General features: G+C 37.9%; 2 protein-coding genes across 4 annotated transcripts; one reads left to right on the forward strand and one right to left on the reverse strand.

Annotated features, from left to right (window-relative positions):
- Positions 1-155: 155 nt before the first annotated feature.
- LOC104433990 (CEN-like protein 2) lies at positions 156-2,367 on the forward strand. The gene is made up of 4 exons (XM_010046921.3): positions 156-448; positions 552-613; positions 1,244-1,284; positions 1,855-2,367. Exons 1-4 carry the CDS (start codon positions 248-250, stop codon positions 2,070-2,072), a joined length of 522 nt encoding a protein of 173 aa, XP_010045223.1. The 5' UTR covers positions 156-247; the 3' UTR covers positions 2,073-2,367.
- A 4,555-nt stretch (positions 2,368-6,922) lies between these two features.
- LOC104433991 (probable sodium/metabolite cotransporter BASS4, chloroplastic) lies at positions 6,923-13,200 on the reverse strand. 3 transcript variants are annotated; one of them, XM_018869245.2, is made up of 14 exons: positions 12,740-13,181; positions 12,141-12,237; positions 11,846-11,953; positions 11,705-11,772; positions 11,195-11,273; positions 11,050-11,108; positions 10,832-10,900; positions 10,084-10,197; positions 8,931-8,952; positions 8,616-8,683; positions 8,143-8,228; positions 7,925-8,054; positions 7,458-7,559; positions 6,923-7,359 (listed from the first exon to the last, which is right to left on the reverse strand). In XM_018869245.2, the coding sequence occupies exons 1-14, from the start codon at positions 12,923-12,925 to the stop codon at positions 7,285-7,287; spliced, it is 1,263 nt and encodes a 420-aa protein (XP_018724790.2). In that variant the 5' UTR covers positions 12,926-13,181; the 3' UTR covers positions 6,923-7,284. The 3 variants fall into 3 exon arrangements, with proteins under 3 accessions (XP_018724790.2, XP_010045224.2, XP_018724791.2); XM_010046922.3 differs by having other exon boundaries at positions 12,749-13,178; XM_018869246.2 differs by lacking the exon at positions 6,923-7,359 and having other exon boundaries at positions 7,495-7,633; positions 12,740-13,200.

Raw genomic sequence — 13,200 nt, forward strand, 5'->3', positions numbered from 1 at the left:
TGGACTTTCTGGAATTATGTGCTATGCACATGCTCGAGAGAGAGAGAGAGAGAGAGAGAGAGAGAGCGCATCAGTTTGAGTCTTGATCTCAACACTATAAAAAGGGGTACTTCCCCATCGGTGCCCAATGAGAAGCCTCCAAAGGACACCACATATTCAGCTGATTATCCAATCCTCAAACACTTGCCTCTCTCTCTCTCTCTCTCTCTCTCTCTCGTTTTTTGGTTGTGTCCTATATTAATTTCTCATGGCAAGAATGTCTGATCCACTCGTGGTTGGTCGAGTGATCGGGGATGTGATCGACTGTTTTGCAACCAGTGTCAAAACGACGGTCACTTACAACTCCAACAAGCATGTGTTCAATGGTCATGAGCTCTTCCCTTCCACTGTTACCGCTAAGCCTAGGGTTGAGGTTCATGGCGGTGACATGAGGTCCTTCTTCACACTGGTAATACTTGAACCATTATACCTCTCGGGGTTGCTTTCTTCCTTACATTTCGGGCTTCAAAGTTGATTAATCATAAGGTGCCAATTCTAACGCATGTCTGCAGGTAATGACAGACCCAGATGTTCCTGGTCCTAGCGATCCATATTTAAGGGAGCACTTGCACTGGTAATCACTGATAATCACCCTTCTCCAAGCTCGGATCAAGATGAAATCTTCCTATTACCTTTGTAAAGATCATCAATCCACAATAAAATGTGAAGAGGAGTTTCCCTAGTCTTCTGCTTCGACATACATACATATGTGTGTATGAGGGCTCACTATATAAATTTGACTTCCCATGTCACAAAGTGCAAAGCAAATATGTTTGGGCACGGTAACCTAGATTTCGACTCGTGTCTTATTTTGGTCTTTCATGTTAATCAACCGGATACTCCATGATCTAGTTTCCATTCTAACTAGACTTACCATTATTCTTTTTAGGACTAGACCACGGTTCATGATACATTTGTGAACAACCCAATGTCCTTGTTAGTCTTGAGTGTAAGTCCCATTTGTTTTTAGGCTGTTAATTGGTAATGGATTTTGTGCTAAGATAAATATTGTTGATATGAGAAACGAACTTCAACAAGACATGAAAGTAGATCACTCCCAAGTTCAAAGCATTTTCATGTTGGTTGTGACTCAACAGTAACCGGAGAATACAGAAGAGCCAAGCCCTATATATCATGTAAAGAAAAATTGGCATCGCGCCTATTGCTTAAATATGTGTTATTGATTCGATTGTATTACTTACAGGATGGTTACGGACATCCCAGGAACAACAGATGCCACGTTCGGTAAGTCTCTCTCTCTCTCTCTCTCTCTCTCTCTCTCTCTCTCTCTCTCTCTCTCTTTTGGTCAGAGAAGGTATTTCCTGTAGATCTAACGCATGCAAGTCCATCTTCCATGCATTCTTGGATTGGGTAAGCCTAGCATGAATCCGGTCAATTCATGAATATTGGATTCATATGATTCAGGTGCAATTTCGACATGATCTCATGTACGCGCATGCATAAACACAAAAGCGCAATCATTAGACATAATGTCAATGTTTCTTTTAAAATGTAATGAGTTTTAAACTTTTCATTCGAACCAATCGATAGGGATCAACATAAAATGTCAAACATCGGAACCAAGCACGCTTAACCGGCTACCTTTGTCAATATTTCGGGGTTTGACAATATCGATATAAAAAAGCAATTTGCACAAGCTGCTTTATAGGAAATTGTCAACTTCTCAACCGACCGTCATGAAAGCTACTTTTTCCCACTTACCGTCAGCGGAATAAAGACCATAATCAAAATGCTGCCCTTTTTTTTTAACTTCGTTTCGGCGTGGTGTGCATCATCACCCGTTGGACAACGCAGGAAAAGAGGTGGTAGAGTACGAGATGCCGAGGCCCAACATCGGAATACACAGGTTCGTCTTCATCCTGTTCAAGCAGAAGAGGAGGGACATGGTGAGAGGCCCTTCGTCGAGGGATCGCTTCAACACCCGGCGATTTGCCGAAGACAACGAGCTTGGCCTTCCCGTTGCGGCCGTCTACTTCAACGCTCAGAGGGAAACAGCCGCCAGGAGACGTTGAAAGACGACACGGCCGTGACTGTAACGGCAATGAAACTGTGTGCGCAACATAAATGGATAGGTTCATGCATCTGGATGGAACCCTAGATTACTATGATGTGATATAGCTTAAGAGAAAGCTTTCTTTCTATAACGCGTGAAGTGTGTCAAGCGACTGTGCCGGTGGTCAGAATAATGGATATTATTGTCAAGTTCAGCGTGGAGTCCGAAATGGACTTTGATGTAACGCAATAGTGTGCGTTTCATCTTGTATCTTACGTCTTGCAATAATAACAAGCTAGGATGCGAAATGTTTGCCCGGCAAGATGACCCGAAAGAGCAATCACTAATTTCACTTGAAAAATATAATGAACCAAGTCATTTTATCGACAAAATTAATTCATCGTTTGGCTGACATTTTCTCGTCCAGCTAATTTTTCTCGACTTTAGTTTGATAAAATGAACTAATTAGATAAGAAAAAAAAGAAATATAAATAGAAATAATTTCTACCCCCCCAAAAAAAATAGCTTTCTCATCATGTTTAGACAATATAACAAAAGATTAACTATCCATAAAAGTGTAGTTAGTTAGCTAGCTATGCTAGGAAAAATAAAATTTTAATACATGACACAATGTATATTGCGACAAAGTCTTAAGATATAATGACACAAATTATAAATTACAAATATATATATGTATATATATGTTTCCTCTTATTATCTTATAGGTCTAAGTATGAAACATTTGTAAATTTTTTTTTAGTTTTTTTTTTTCAAGAAACCAAAAAGCCGATAGTCGGCGGGAAAAATCTGGGATCGACCAAGCTATCCACTGCACTCACCATAAGTAGTTGGTATATGTGTATTTGAGTAAATATGATTTAAGGGTATTGTGTTATTTTCACATAGTACCCTGCGCACCGGATGAGTGGAGGGCGGATATGACCTTGACCCCGGAAGCTATCAAAAAAACTTTGGAATCCGAAATCTACCGTACATTCTCAAATACTTTTCTCGAAACCCACTACCAGTTTTGCACGTGTCATAGATTCTCTTGCGCACCCTAGTGCATACAAAGGCAGGGCAATAGATCATAGATCACAGAATTATCTGCAAGTTGGCACTGTCACCTCACAATTCTCCACCGTCGGAAGAACTCTTTTGTCTATCTACTGGTTTCTTCCTAGCCTTTTGCAGCTCACGTTTGACGACTTCATACCCCTGGCATAGAGCTCCTCCATCATCACATGCATGCATCGTACCCAGTTTTTCAGGATCGACTGAGACGGGCGCCCCCACAGCAAGAGCCACCGCAGAACTCGCGCCTGACGACCCGTGAGGCTCCTAGCTGCTGCAGTTTTTTTTGCGCCTGCATTTGAAATGGGTCCGTTGCTTTTTCTGCAGTCCGCTCAGTTCCTCCCCCTTTTTGACTCGGTTTCTTGTTGGGAATAGCATGTTTTTGACATTGGGTTTTAGCACTGTTTGGGGAAAGATGCTTTGGTTGCTTAAGTCAAGAGATGATGATGGGCCGAAAATCAATGATGATGGATGAATTCTGGCAAGTTGGTTTCTTCTTTCTTGACCCAGCGATTAAGATAGTACCATCGATGTTGTTCTTGTGGATGAACATGTGCTGCTCATTTGGGTTTTGCGTGTTATTCTCAAGTATGTGCGTGATAAAGAAAAAAGCAGTCTTATGTCAAAGGATTTCGTTTGTTTCACGAAAAACAAATAATTTGAAAAGTATTTTTTTAAAATGATTTCTTATATCACTAATAAAATTGAATAAATGGAAATTTTTTTCATTGCCCGCTAAAATAATTAGACATAAATTGTTATTCATTGTGAAAATATTTTTCACTGATCAATTATTTTAAGCGATAAAAGCGATCATTTTTAAAAATATATATATTCTAAAATATTCATTTTCGTGAAACTAACGGAGCACGTAATAGGTCTTCTTTTTTTAATGGAAGACAATGGGACCTTACTTGGTAGTAAAATGGGAAAATAAATCGAATTGGTTATGGATTATACAACAATTCTTTTCAGAATAATGATATATGAGTGATCAAGACAAATAGAAGCAGGGTGACGAGCAATAACAAGAAATGTGCGCTGTGGTGGAAAAATATGGGTACATATATTTCCAGACAAACCAGTTACGGTAAGACCTGCAGAAACACGTATGAGTTTGGGTATAGTATCTCTTGAGTATTGGATAGCGGTCATTAAACCAAGCAAATTACTTTATGAAATGAGCTAAGTAGCAGAAAATATAGCCAAAAAGGCTATTTCAATAGTGGCGTCCAAAATACTTATATGAACTCAATTTATTATTTTGGGATAGGAATGTAAAAAGCCCAAAATGTTCTCAATTTCTCAAATAAGGGTATGAAGTAAACTTTATTTCAAAAAAGGGTTTGAAGTGGTCATTACAGTTTCAAATAAGGGTATAACCTCGTTGGCTAGCTAAATATTCTAGCTAGTCAAAGGCGTTTTCGTCCAAAGACAATTTTAACCTAAATTTTAGTTATATTAAATTGAAAACTAAGAAAGTTAAAAGTTTAAAAATAAAGAACACGTGATAGGGTGTCACCCCATTGTCAATAGGGCGTTAGGCGATGGCTAACAAGGTTGCTCGTGCCTCGATAAGGGCCAGGTTTGGTTGGCAAAGGTAGCCGGCCCTTGCAAAGGCACCATCAACCCTGTCAGCCATCGTAGACGCTCCACTAGTGATGGGGCAGTGGCTAGAGGCAAAGGTACTAGGTTTTTTTTTTTTTTTCATTTTTTACGTGTTTTTATTTTGTTTTAGTCTTTTTTATGGAATTTTTTTGGATTTTTAAAAAATTAGGATTCGGATTTCGTTGTTTTAATAATTTAATTAATTTTACATCGCATAAGACGCCATGTGAGAGAAATAAAATATTAAAAAAACCATTTCAGCATTTTTCTATTACTTAAATTGAACAGAATTAACAGAAACACTTAATTTTTGCGCAGCATCAAGTCATGGGTGAGGCTTGCAAGTCCTTGCCTTACCCAAGTCCTAACTAGTCGCAAGCGAGGTGACCCTCACCCATTTTTGGCAAGGGTCGGCCTTGCTTGTAGTTGGCGAGGCTCGTCCTCACCTATGGCTTTCGAGGGCGGCCTAACTCGGCTAACGCAAGGGTGAATTTTGCTTGGCTCTCTTCAAGCATCATCGGTGGCTAGCCAGTACTTGAGATTGGCCACCAACAAAAAGGAAAGAATAAAATGACAGAAAATGTCCTTTACCAGCATTAATGTTGAGTCCTTTTTTAGATTAACATAACTATTTCAAATTATTATTTAAAATAAGTGTACTTCATATTTTTATTTGAGAAGATGATTGTACTTCAAATTCTTATTTTGAATTTTCTTTTAAAAATTGCTAGGTTAGTTGCATTGAAATTCTGTCCAAATGATAAATCATGATAACTTATTCTATTAAATAGAATTGTTTTGTTTTTTTTGTGCATCCTATTAAATAGAATTGAAAAAGTCACATCTTTACAGTACGTAAATATTCTAAAGTAGAAAAAGTTAGAAAAAGCGCAGTCTACTATAAATGCACTTATTTGATGATATTTGACAGTGCCTAAAAAGTCCAGGTGTCAAATCATAAGAAAGTTATTTTATTTTAATAAATTTAGAAACACATATCGAGGAATTATAGATCATATCAAGGAATTATATTTTCTCTCCGGTATTTTGAAATAAAGCGGATGAAACGGACGGTGTCCGGTAAAAAAATTTCTTCCTATTTACCCTTTTAAAGGTCAATTACCATTTAAAATTAAGGCTAATATTACAAAAAAATCCAAAATTAATACATTTACGATAAATTTCATCATTCGTTAGTTTCTTTTAAATTTTATCGTCAAATTACTGATTTAAATAACACAAGTTAATGGATATATCAGTTTGGAATTTTATATTTTATTGGTCATAAGTATACTAATATAATAATTCAATTTAACAAAAACTAACGGAAAATAAATTTATCAAAAACATACCGGTTCTGAGTTTTTTATTGTTAAAAAAATTAGTTTATGATAAATTTGTCACAAATGTAATATTTTGAAGTTTTTCATAATATTAATTCTTAAAATCTGAGTATAATTTTTTTTTCTATTTTCTCTAAACATGACTATTCCTTCTTCCCTCACTCTCCCATATTTTTCTTGACCTAAAACAGTTTTTGCATGGCGCAACCTCAAAATGATGAAAGTCAATATCCCTCGACTACTTCGCTAACTTTGTAGTTAATTACAGATGAAGATGTATATTAATTCACAATTTTACTAATATAAATTTTATTTTACAAAAAACGAAAATTTATCCTCTTAAATAGAACTTTTTAACAGAAATAGTGGACAAAACTTCTTTAGTTTTAAATAATAACTAAAACCATCTTATTAAATATTTTCAACTCCTAGTGAAAATACATTAGTTTTGCAAGAAACGCGGGCCGATTACTAATAGTGGTACATAATGAAACTATGTGCCGGAACAAGCTTGAAGCCTATGATGAAGAGACGACAGTGGTAAATCTGCAACTTGCAATTTCATGTCCTTAAGAAAATTGAAGGTACTTGATGATTTGGGCTTGTACCAGACGCTTATTGCTTTAGGGCGTATCATTTTCTGAAGTGAAATCCGTCGACTGTCTCGCCGACCAAAACTTCAGGGCGTACTACAGATTCTCGAGATCATGGTGTGATAGAAATCTTAAGGGCTTGAGGAGAATTATTCATCAAAACTTTTCAGTTTGAAAGCCTCTTTGGTGAAGTTCTGTCTGGACTATGCCATTGGCTGCAGTAAAAGTAAAGAGATGCAACATGAGACCTCTTCTTAAGCATCTCATGTAGGTGAAGATGCAGGAACGCTTTGCTGTTTAATGAAGCTATAACGGTACCCACAGAACCTTTAAATTCTTCTTCCCAACCGGGTATCTATCTGCATCAGATTTAGAGATCGGAAGGCGTCATCACAAGGCGCACAAGCTCACAGCTCGACTTTTAGCAGCTTATTGGGTTAGCAGAACATGTAAAATCGTAAATTGTCATCCTGAAGAGTTTGTTCAGCATTATAAAGAACGCGCTCTTTCCATCCAAAGATGATAGGATGAAACGTTCTTCAGTAGCATTAGCGCTGTATTCTTGAAGAATGCAGAAGATGCCAATACCCAACAAGTGCTGAGAAGACAAACTTCATGCTGTCTTGATTTTCTTGTATGCTCGATCTTTTTGAAGCCAAAAGTTAACTACTAATGAGTCAATGATGATCTACAGCCACGAACAAAAATGCACATCCGACGGTTAGATTGCCAATAAAAACATAATCACCAATAATGGTTGTAAAAAGGAAAGAAGAAACGAGATACCTGGGTTATGTGTGCTGCTACACAAGGGAGCACTAGCAGCCCAGGCTCGCCAAGTGCACCGTTCAGCTGCTCCACCACTGCTACTACAATCAGCAGCGCTTTCTGTAAAATTAGAAAGATTCATGAGCTCGATGCCCACGTTTGCACCTTTTGAGCTAGAAGAAACAATCCTACAACTGAAAGAATCAGCTATTAACAGATAAAATAGAAAATGATAAGAAAGGATGTCAAACTGAGTAATGGATGTTGCTAATAGACGAAAGTACTTATTATTCTTTTTTGGCTGGATATTCACAAAATTCTGAAGGTATGGAGATGAATTAGAATATATTTTGCTTTAGCATGGTAATTCCTCACATTAAACAAAAATAACTGGCATGATACTTCATTAATCACCTTTCGGTGCACAACGATAAGAATCCATTGATGATCTGAGTACAATATGAATTCATCCATTGGAAACCCACCTGACTACAAACTATCATAAGGGCACGGGCATTCTTTTTGTTCACTAGAGAAGCCATCCTCGAACCAGAGGCAGCCGAGAAAATCTTCAAGGCAACAGCATTGAAACCTAGAAAGAAAAGGTGCACGACTCTGCGAGATATTGGATACATCAGTTGGAACAAGATTGAAAATTAGGAAAACCCCAAATCGTGAAATTCCAGAGGAACCATGAACTCACATTCCTAGCCCAATAGCTTTGAGAAAAACAAGTGGCTTCACCATTAAGAGCAATTCTCTTGATTTACTCACTTGCATCCATGGCGTCTAAAGCAAGAAAGAAGCAAATTTAATTCAAGTAACAATGAAGAAGAATCCATCAAGAGCATCTCCCAGTCCAAAGCTCGATGCACCATGCACCATGTCATGTGCTTTTTCAGATCAAGATTTGGTTCCTTGTGCATGTATGTGCGAGAAGGCGCTTAAATGCAAACAGTTAGATAACATTCTCTTCACAAATGATAGAAGCATACATATCAGCCTAATTAATCGAATAAATCAGTAAGCAGCAAGCACTCATCCATTTTCAGTCTATTTAGCATTTTTGGCATTTTAAGAGGGTTAGGAATATAGAGAAAGGAAAACATTATATAGTCGGTGGGATTGAGTTTTCTGAAATTCTCTGAATAGCACTTGAAAGATTTCAAAGCTTACAAGGCTTAGAAGGATCGTAGAAATCATTGTCAAAACCCTTTTGTTCTGATCAGCATAGGTTGCCAGACCTGCAAACTAGAGACAAGCTGTCTCATAGTGAAAGGAGATGATGGAAACATACGATCCAGGGACAGACAAATTAAGTACAAATGGCCATTCATCTATTCATTTCTGAAGAACAATGAAAAGGTCATCTTTCACAAAATCTGATGCATGACATAGTCTCTGGAAGTGGGACAAGAAGCAGCACAGGTTGGTAAAGTTCAAGAATGCATGACATAGTCTCTGTAAGTAAGGAACAGTCGAGAAACTTACCTCGGAAGGAATACCGTGCTACCTGTTAATGAAAAGTCTCGTCAAAATTATGATGTAGAGAAGATGCACAAACACATGCTTTAAGAGGCAGAAAATCCCTCAAATTGTGCTAGACAGCTCCAGAAAGAACTTCAATAAAAGCTGTATTCAAAATACTGCTAATGTAATAACAACAACAAGAAACAAGAAGCCTTTTCCCACTAAGTGGAATCGCCTATATGAACTCAACTATGCCATTGCACTAGATCCTGTATTGGATCCTCTATAAGCTCTAAATGCTGTAAGAACCATGACTATACTAGGCAATATAGACTGCAGGTACGTGGCACAGATATCCAGTCCAGGTAGCAGGCAGAAATTGTAACGATGCACAATCAAGTATACATGCAGTTGAAAGACATTTCATATATGGGCATTTATGTCAGCGACATGACCTAGGTTCAGAAAAATGGGTTGCATCCATCACAGCAAATGCAGAAGATCCTTGAAAGTTCCCAGCTTAAACTGCCTTCAAGAGACCAAGACCTAAGTTCTGTCCACCCGGTTGTTTGTATTCCTAGGAATTCAAAGACCCGCAGACACCACCAAACTTTCTTTTAGAAAAAATTTCATTTTACCTAAAAGCTAAGTGAACTGGTCGGCAGCAAACAACAATTTGCTCTGGATAAGTAACCAACGATTGAATTGATTTCATGGATAACAAGCACCCAACAGAAAAACGATTTGATGGAGTCTTTTAAACCAAAACTAGAGAAGCAGTTAATAGGAAATTGGGGGATAGAGTAAGCCAACAGTAAAATTGTGCATTTTTCCTGAATTGTCTCGCTGCATGAAATTTGCAATTACAAATTGTGCAGTTCATAAAGATCGAAGTTGAATGCTCAGTCTTAATATATTAATTTCATCTGTTTGCTGGAAATAAATTTCAAAATTCTCACTTGCTCAGCGTCTCAACACAGGACACCTATTTCAAAATCAAGACTCTAGACCTGAGAATCTACTGTAGTGTGGCAGATAAATGTTAGCAATTTCAGTGAGATGCCATGTCCAGTTTTTACTTAGCTCTTATTGAAAGGCATTTAATCTCACAAGGCTGATAGCAGTAACTAATCCACAAAGTTGGGGAGTAAAATCCTTTAGATAGGAAATGAACCTTTCCCAGAACCAAAGGGGCAAGAAGTGTATACATAAGGCTCCAAAAAAGCTTCTCGGTAGGGATGGATACACCAAAACCATCAGCGAAGAACTTTGATACCCAAAATGGCACCTAGAAGATGAGAACTCATAAGCATAGTATTCTATTCCCTGAATAATGAAAAAACAGAGTCCAAGTTGGCTGCATGAAAGATGGTTCTGAATTTTGATAAGACTTGGCACATAAGAATTGCAAAGTGCCGTGGCAGGTTCAGAAGTCATGCAGCCTAGTCACTTGTGGCAGAATCACTATGTACTATTCACAAACAGATTATTTAGATTGCTTATCAAACAAAGCTTGATCTAGCTAAATCGTTTAATACAACTGAGCCTGCCACTTGTCAATAGCTTCAATGAGAAAATGCAATAATATTGATGAGAGAAAGATGGAAGCTCATGAGTATTAGTAAGCCTGGATAATTTGAAGACTGTGAATGGTGGCAAGATGAGAGTTTAACTGCTAATTAAAATGTCACGAACAACAAAAATAACACAAAAGCATGAGTGTTATGTTTTCTTCAGCTTTGATTCCAAAGAGGATAATAGCAGCATTTCTGCAGCAAATCCCAGAAAGAAATCAGGTCCAACAATAGGATGATGACAGACAATCAACCTGCTTAAGACATGTTGCTGCAGTTCATTTTCACTAATTATATTATCTAATGGAAAGAAGGAAAGCAGAAATAGCTTAGGAACTCAAGACTTACAGCAGCAGTGCCTAATAAATTAGACATTACAGTCAATACAAGTGCCAGAGTAGAATTTCCACCAGCAAGCTGCAAAAATGCAATCTTTTAAGTCAAACAATGAAAATTCAAGGAACCTCTACCTAAACCGAGAGAGACAGAGAAGAAACAAAAAGACACTGGAGAAACATTGTAGTAAAGATGCAGAACTGATTTATGAAAACATAGAAAGAACATACTTGAGTTAGAGCAACTCCACTAGATAGAGTTGTTGGCACACAAGTAAAAATGGCCAACCCTGTTCCAACAACTTTCAAATTAGAGAAGTAACTTTTGCAGATAAAAGAAACAAAAAATGATCATGTTTAAAGTTGAGCCACTAGCCTGTAACAAATTCCTGAGGTGCGAGCTGACATGGCAAAATTAGTTTGGACAAGAAAGGACTGATCAGAAGTATAGAAGCCTGAATAAAGAATAATAACATTAGATGGAAACAGTCCCAGCAAATTTCCTCTTCAGAAAGCAAAACACAGACGATTCACTCTTAGCAAAAGAGAAAACACAAACCGATATTAAAAACAGATACACATTTTTCGTCCGTTTCAAGGTTTTAAGAAAAATGCATTAGAAATCAGGCATCACATTTGTCAGTGCTGTCATTTTTGCATTTAATAAGAGTCAGAAGAGAATAAAAGACTCGTCCCATGATTTATCTACAGAACAAGTACAAAAATTGACCTAATTATATTCAGTATAGAAGGCTTTTCCTTTCAGATCTAAGTTTGAGTAAACGTTAGGCATGGCCAGAAGTGATGCATACACGAATCAATGAGAAAGAATGGAGAAAGGAAGTTTCACCATATGGTCAAAAAAGAAAAAAAGCGGAGGTCATACTAGCCCATATAATCCTAAAGGCCACGCTTGTGTGGCAGCTCCTATTTCCCTGTCCTGCAACTTCAGACCTGCAAACTTAAAACAGATATAGACGTTGACAACAAAAGCCTGTAAACAACATGCATCAGACCAAAGTCTCACCTGATATAAAGAATATTCCTGAAGTGGCAAATTGTGTCAATGAATGTTTATGTGCTATACAACCGAGAGTAGGATCTGCTAATCCCAAAGCTACTCCACTGAGAAGAGCTGCAAATTCAACATGTTTAGTTACAACGTTCGTCATGTATTTTTAAAAATTAAGCTACTAAGTTCTGTGGGAGTTTAAATGCTCAAGCATCTGAAGCCACAACAATGCAGTGAGGATCAACTAATCAAATTAGAGAAACCTACTGTGTGCATTATGAACTGATGCCAGCCAATACTGGAGCATTACCTATTGGGAGAAAGTTAGTCAGTGCAAAATTTGTTATTGATTTCATCAACTGAAATGACTCTGGTATCTCTTCTTCCTGACTCCAGTCAGCTCTTCCCTGCAAGCAAGCAATCCGAGAAATCTTGAGAGGGGTATGAGAGAATGCGAAGAGTGGTGTCCAGCAGAAGAAAGGAACAATAAAACAGAAATGAAGATGTATTCTTAATCTCGCTAAACCTGCTTTTAATCATCCAGTTTAGGACAAATACAAACAGCAAGCAACAGGCAAAGTCTTTTTTCCACTTAATTGTGTCAACCACAATGATTATCTTATACCATTGGATCTTCCATATCCCCATATGCTCCAAAACAATTCAAGACCCTAACTCCTTGAACATGATATCTTTCCGCAAGATCACATCTTTCCAGCATAAGACACATGTATATACTCTAAATTCACTCATAAAAGCACTTTGATGTGCTTGCATCGTCATCAAGAAAATCCTATGGTACGTGTACGTCTTACTCCCAATCCCCTCGTTCAGCTAAAAAATTATCTCTCAGGCATGAAAAGTTGTCAACTTGATACAGGGAACCCTTCAAGTGAAGTGAAGAAAAACCTCAGGTACCTGGTCAGATTTTTCCATGGCTCGACAAATAGCGGGTGAAAACGTCCTCAAATTAAGCGTGGAGACCAGAGACACCCCAGAAACCAGAGCATTGCTGGTGGGAGGGACAATCTTGAAGCGTCGGGAAGCTGCACAAGGAGGTCTGATACGTGGGGAGCAGACAGTTCGTGCCTCCATGATCGAACCAGCGATGCGCGTGCAAGAAAAAAGAAAAAGAAAAAGAAGCCTGACCCAGAAGCAGTAGCAACACGAGAAACAACGTATGACTGATAATTGCCCAAATGGGTACAAGAAAAACGATCACTTTCAAGACCCGAGCACTTCGTTCGGTTTACTCTCATCTCTTTTGAGACATGTGACGAAGAACAAGAATGAGGAGGAGCCAAAAGTTTTGGTGACTGGGACGAGTTTGGCTCGGCGTGGAGGCGGTGAAGGGACTTGTATGGTGAGCA

The sequence above is a fragment of the Eucalyptus grandis genome, chromosome 6 (genome assembly GCF_016545825.1).
Source record: "Eucalyptus grandis isolate ANBG69807.140 chromosome 6, ASM1654582v1, whole genome shotgun sequence".
Lineage (NCBI taxonomy): Eukaryota > Viridiplantae > Streptophyta > Magnoliopsida > Myrtales > Myrtaceae > Eucalyptus > Eucalyptus grandis.

What these genes read in the sequence shown, in the direction of transcription:
- LOC104433990 (XM_010046921.3), top strand. Translation starts at nt 248, where the DNA reads ATGGCAAGAATGTCTGATCCACTCGTGGTTGGTCGAGTGATCGGGGAT. An exon ending in TTAAGGGAGCACTTGCACTG is followed by an intron (nt 614 to 1,243) that starts GTAATCACTGAT and finishes TATTACTTACAG; the next exon opens with GATGGTTACGGACATCCCAG. An exon ending in AACAACAGATGCCACGTTCG is followed by an intron (nt 1,285 to 1,854) that starts GTAAGTCTCTCT and finishes TGGACAACGCAG; the next exon opens with GAAAAGAGGTGGTAGAGTAC.
- LOC104433991 (XM_018869245.2), bottom strand. Translation starts at nt 12,925, where the DNA reads ATGGAGGCACGAACTGTCTGCTCCCCACGTATCAGACCTCCTTGTGCA. An exon ending in AATCTGACCAGGTACCTGAG is followed by an intron (nt 12,238 to 12,739) that starts GTTTTTCTTCAC and finishes GCTTGCTTGCAG; the next exon opens with GGAAGAGCTGACTGGAGTCA. An exon ending in GTGGAGTTGCTCTAACTCAA is followed by an intron (nt 10,901 to 11,049) that starts GTATGTTCTTTC and finishes GCATTTTTGCAG; the next exon opens with CTTGCTGGTGGAAATTCTAC.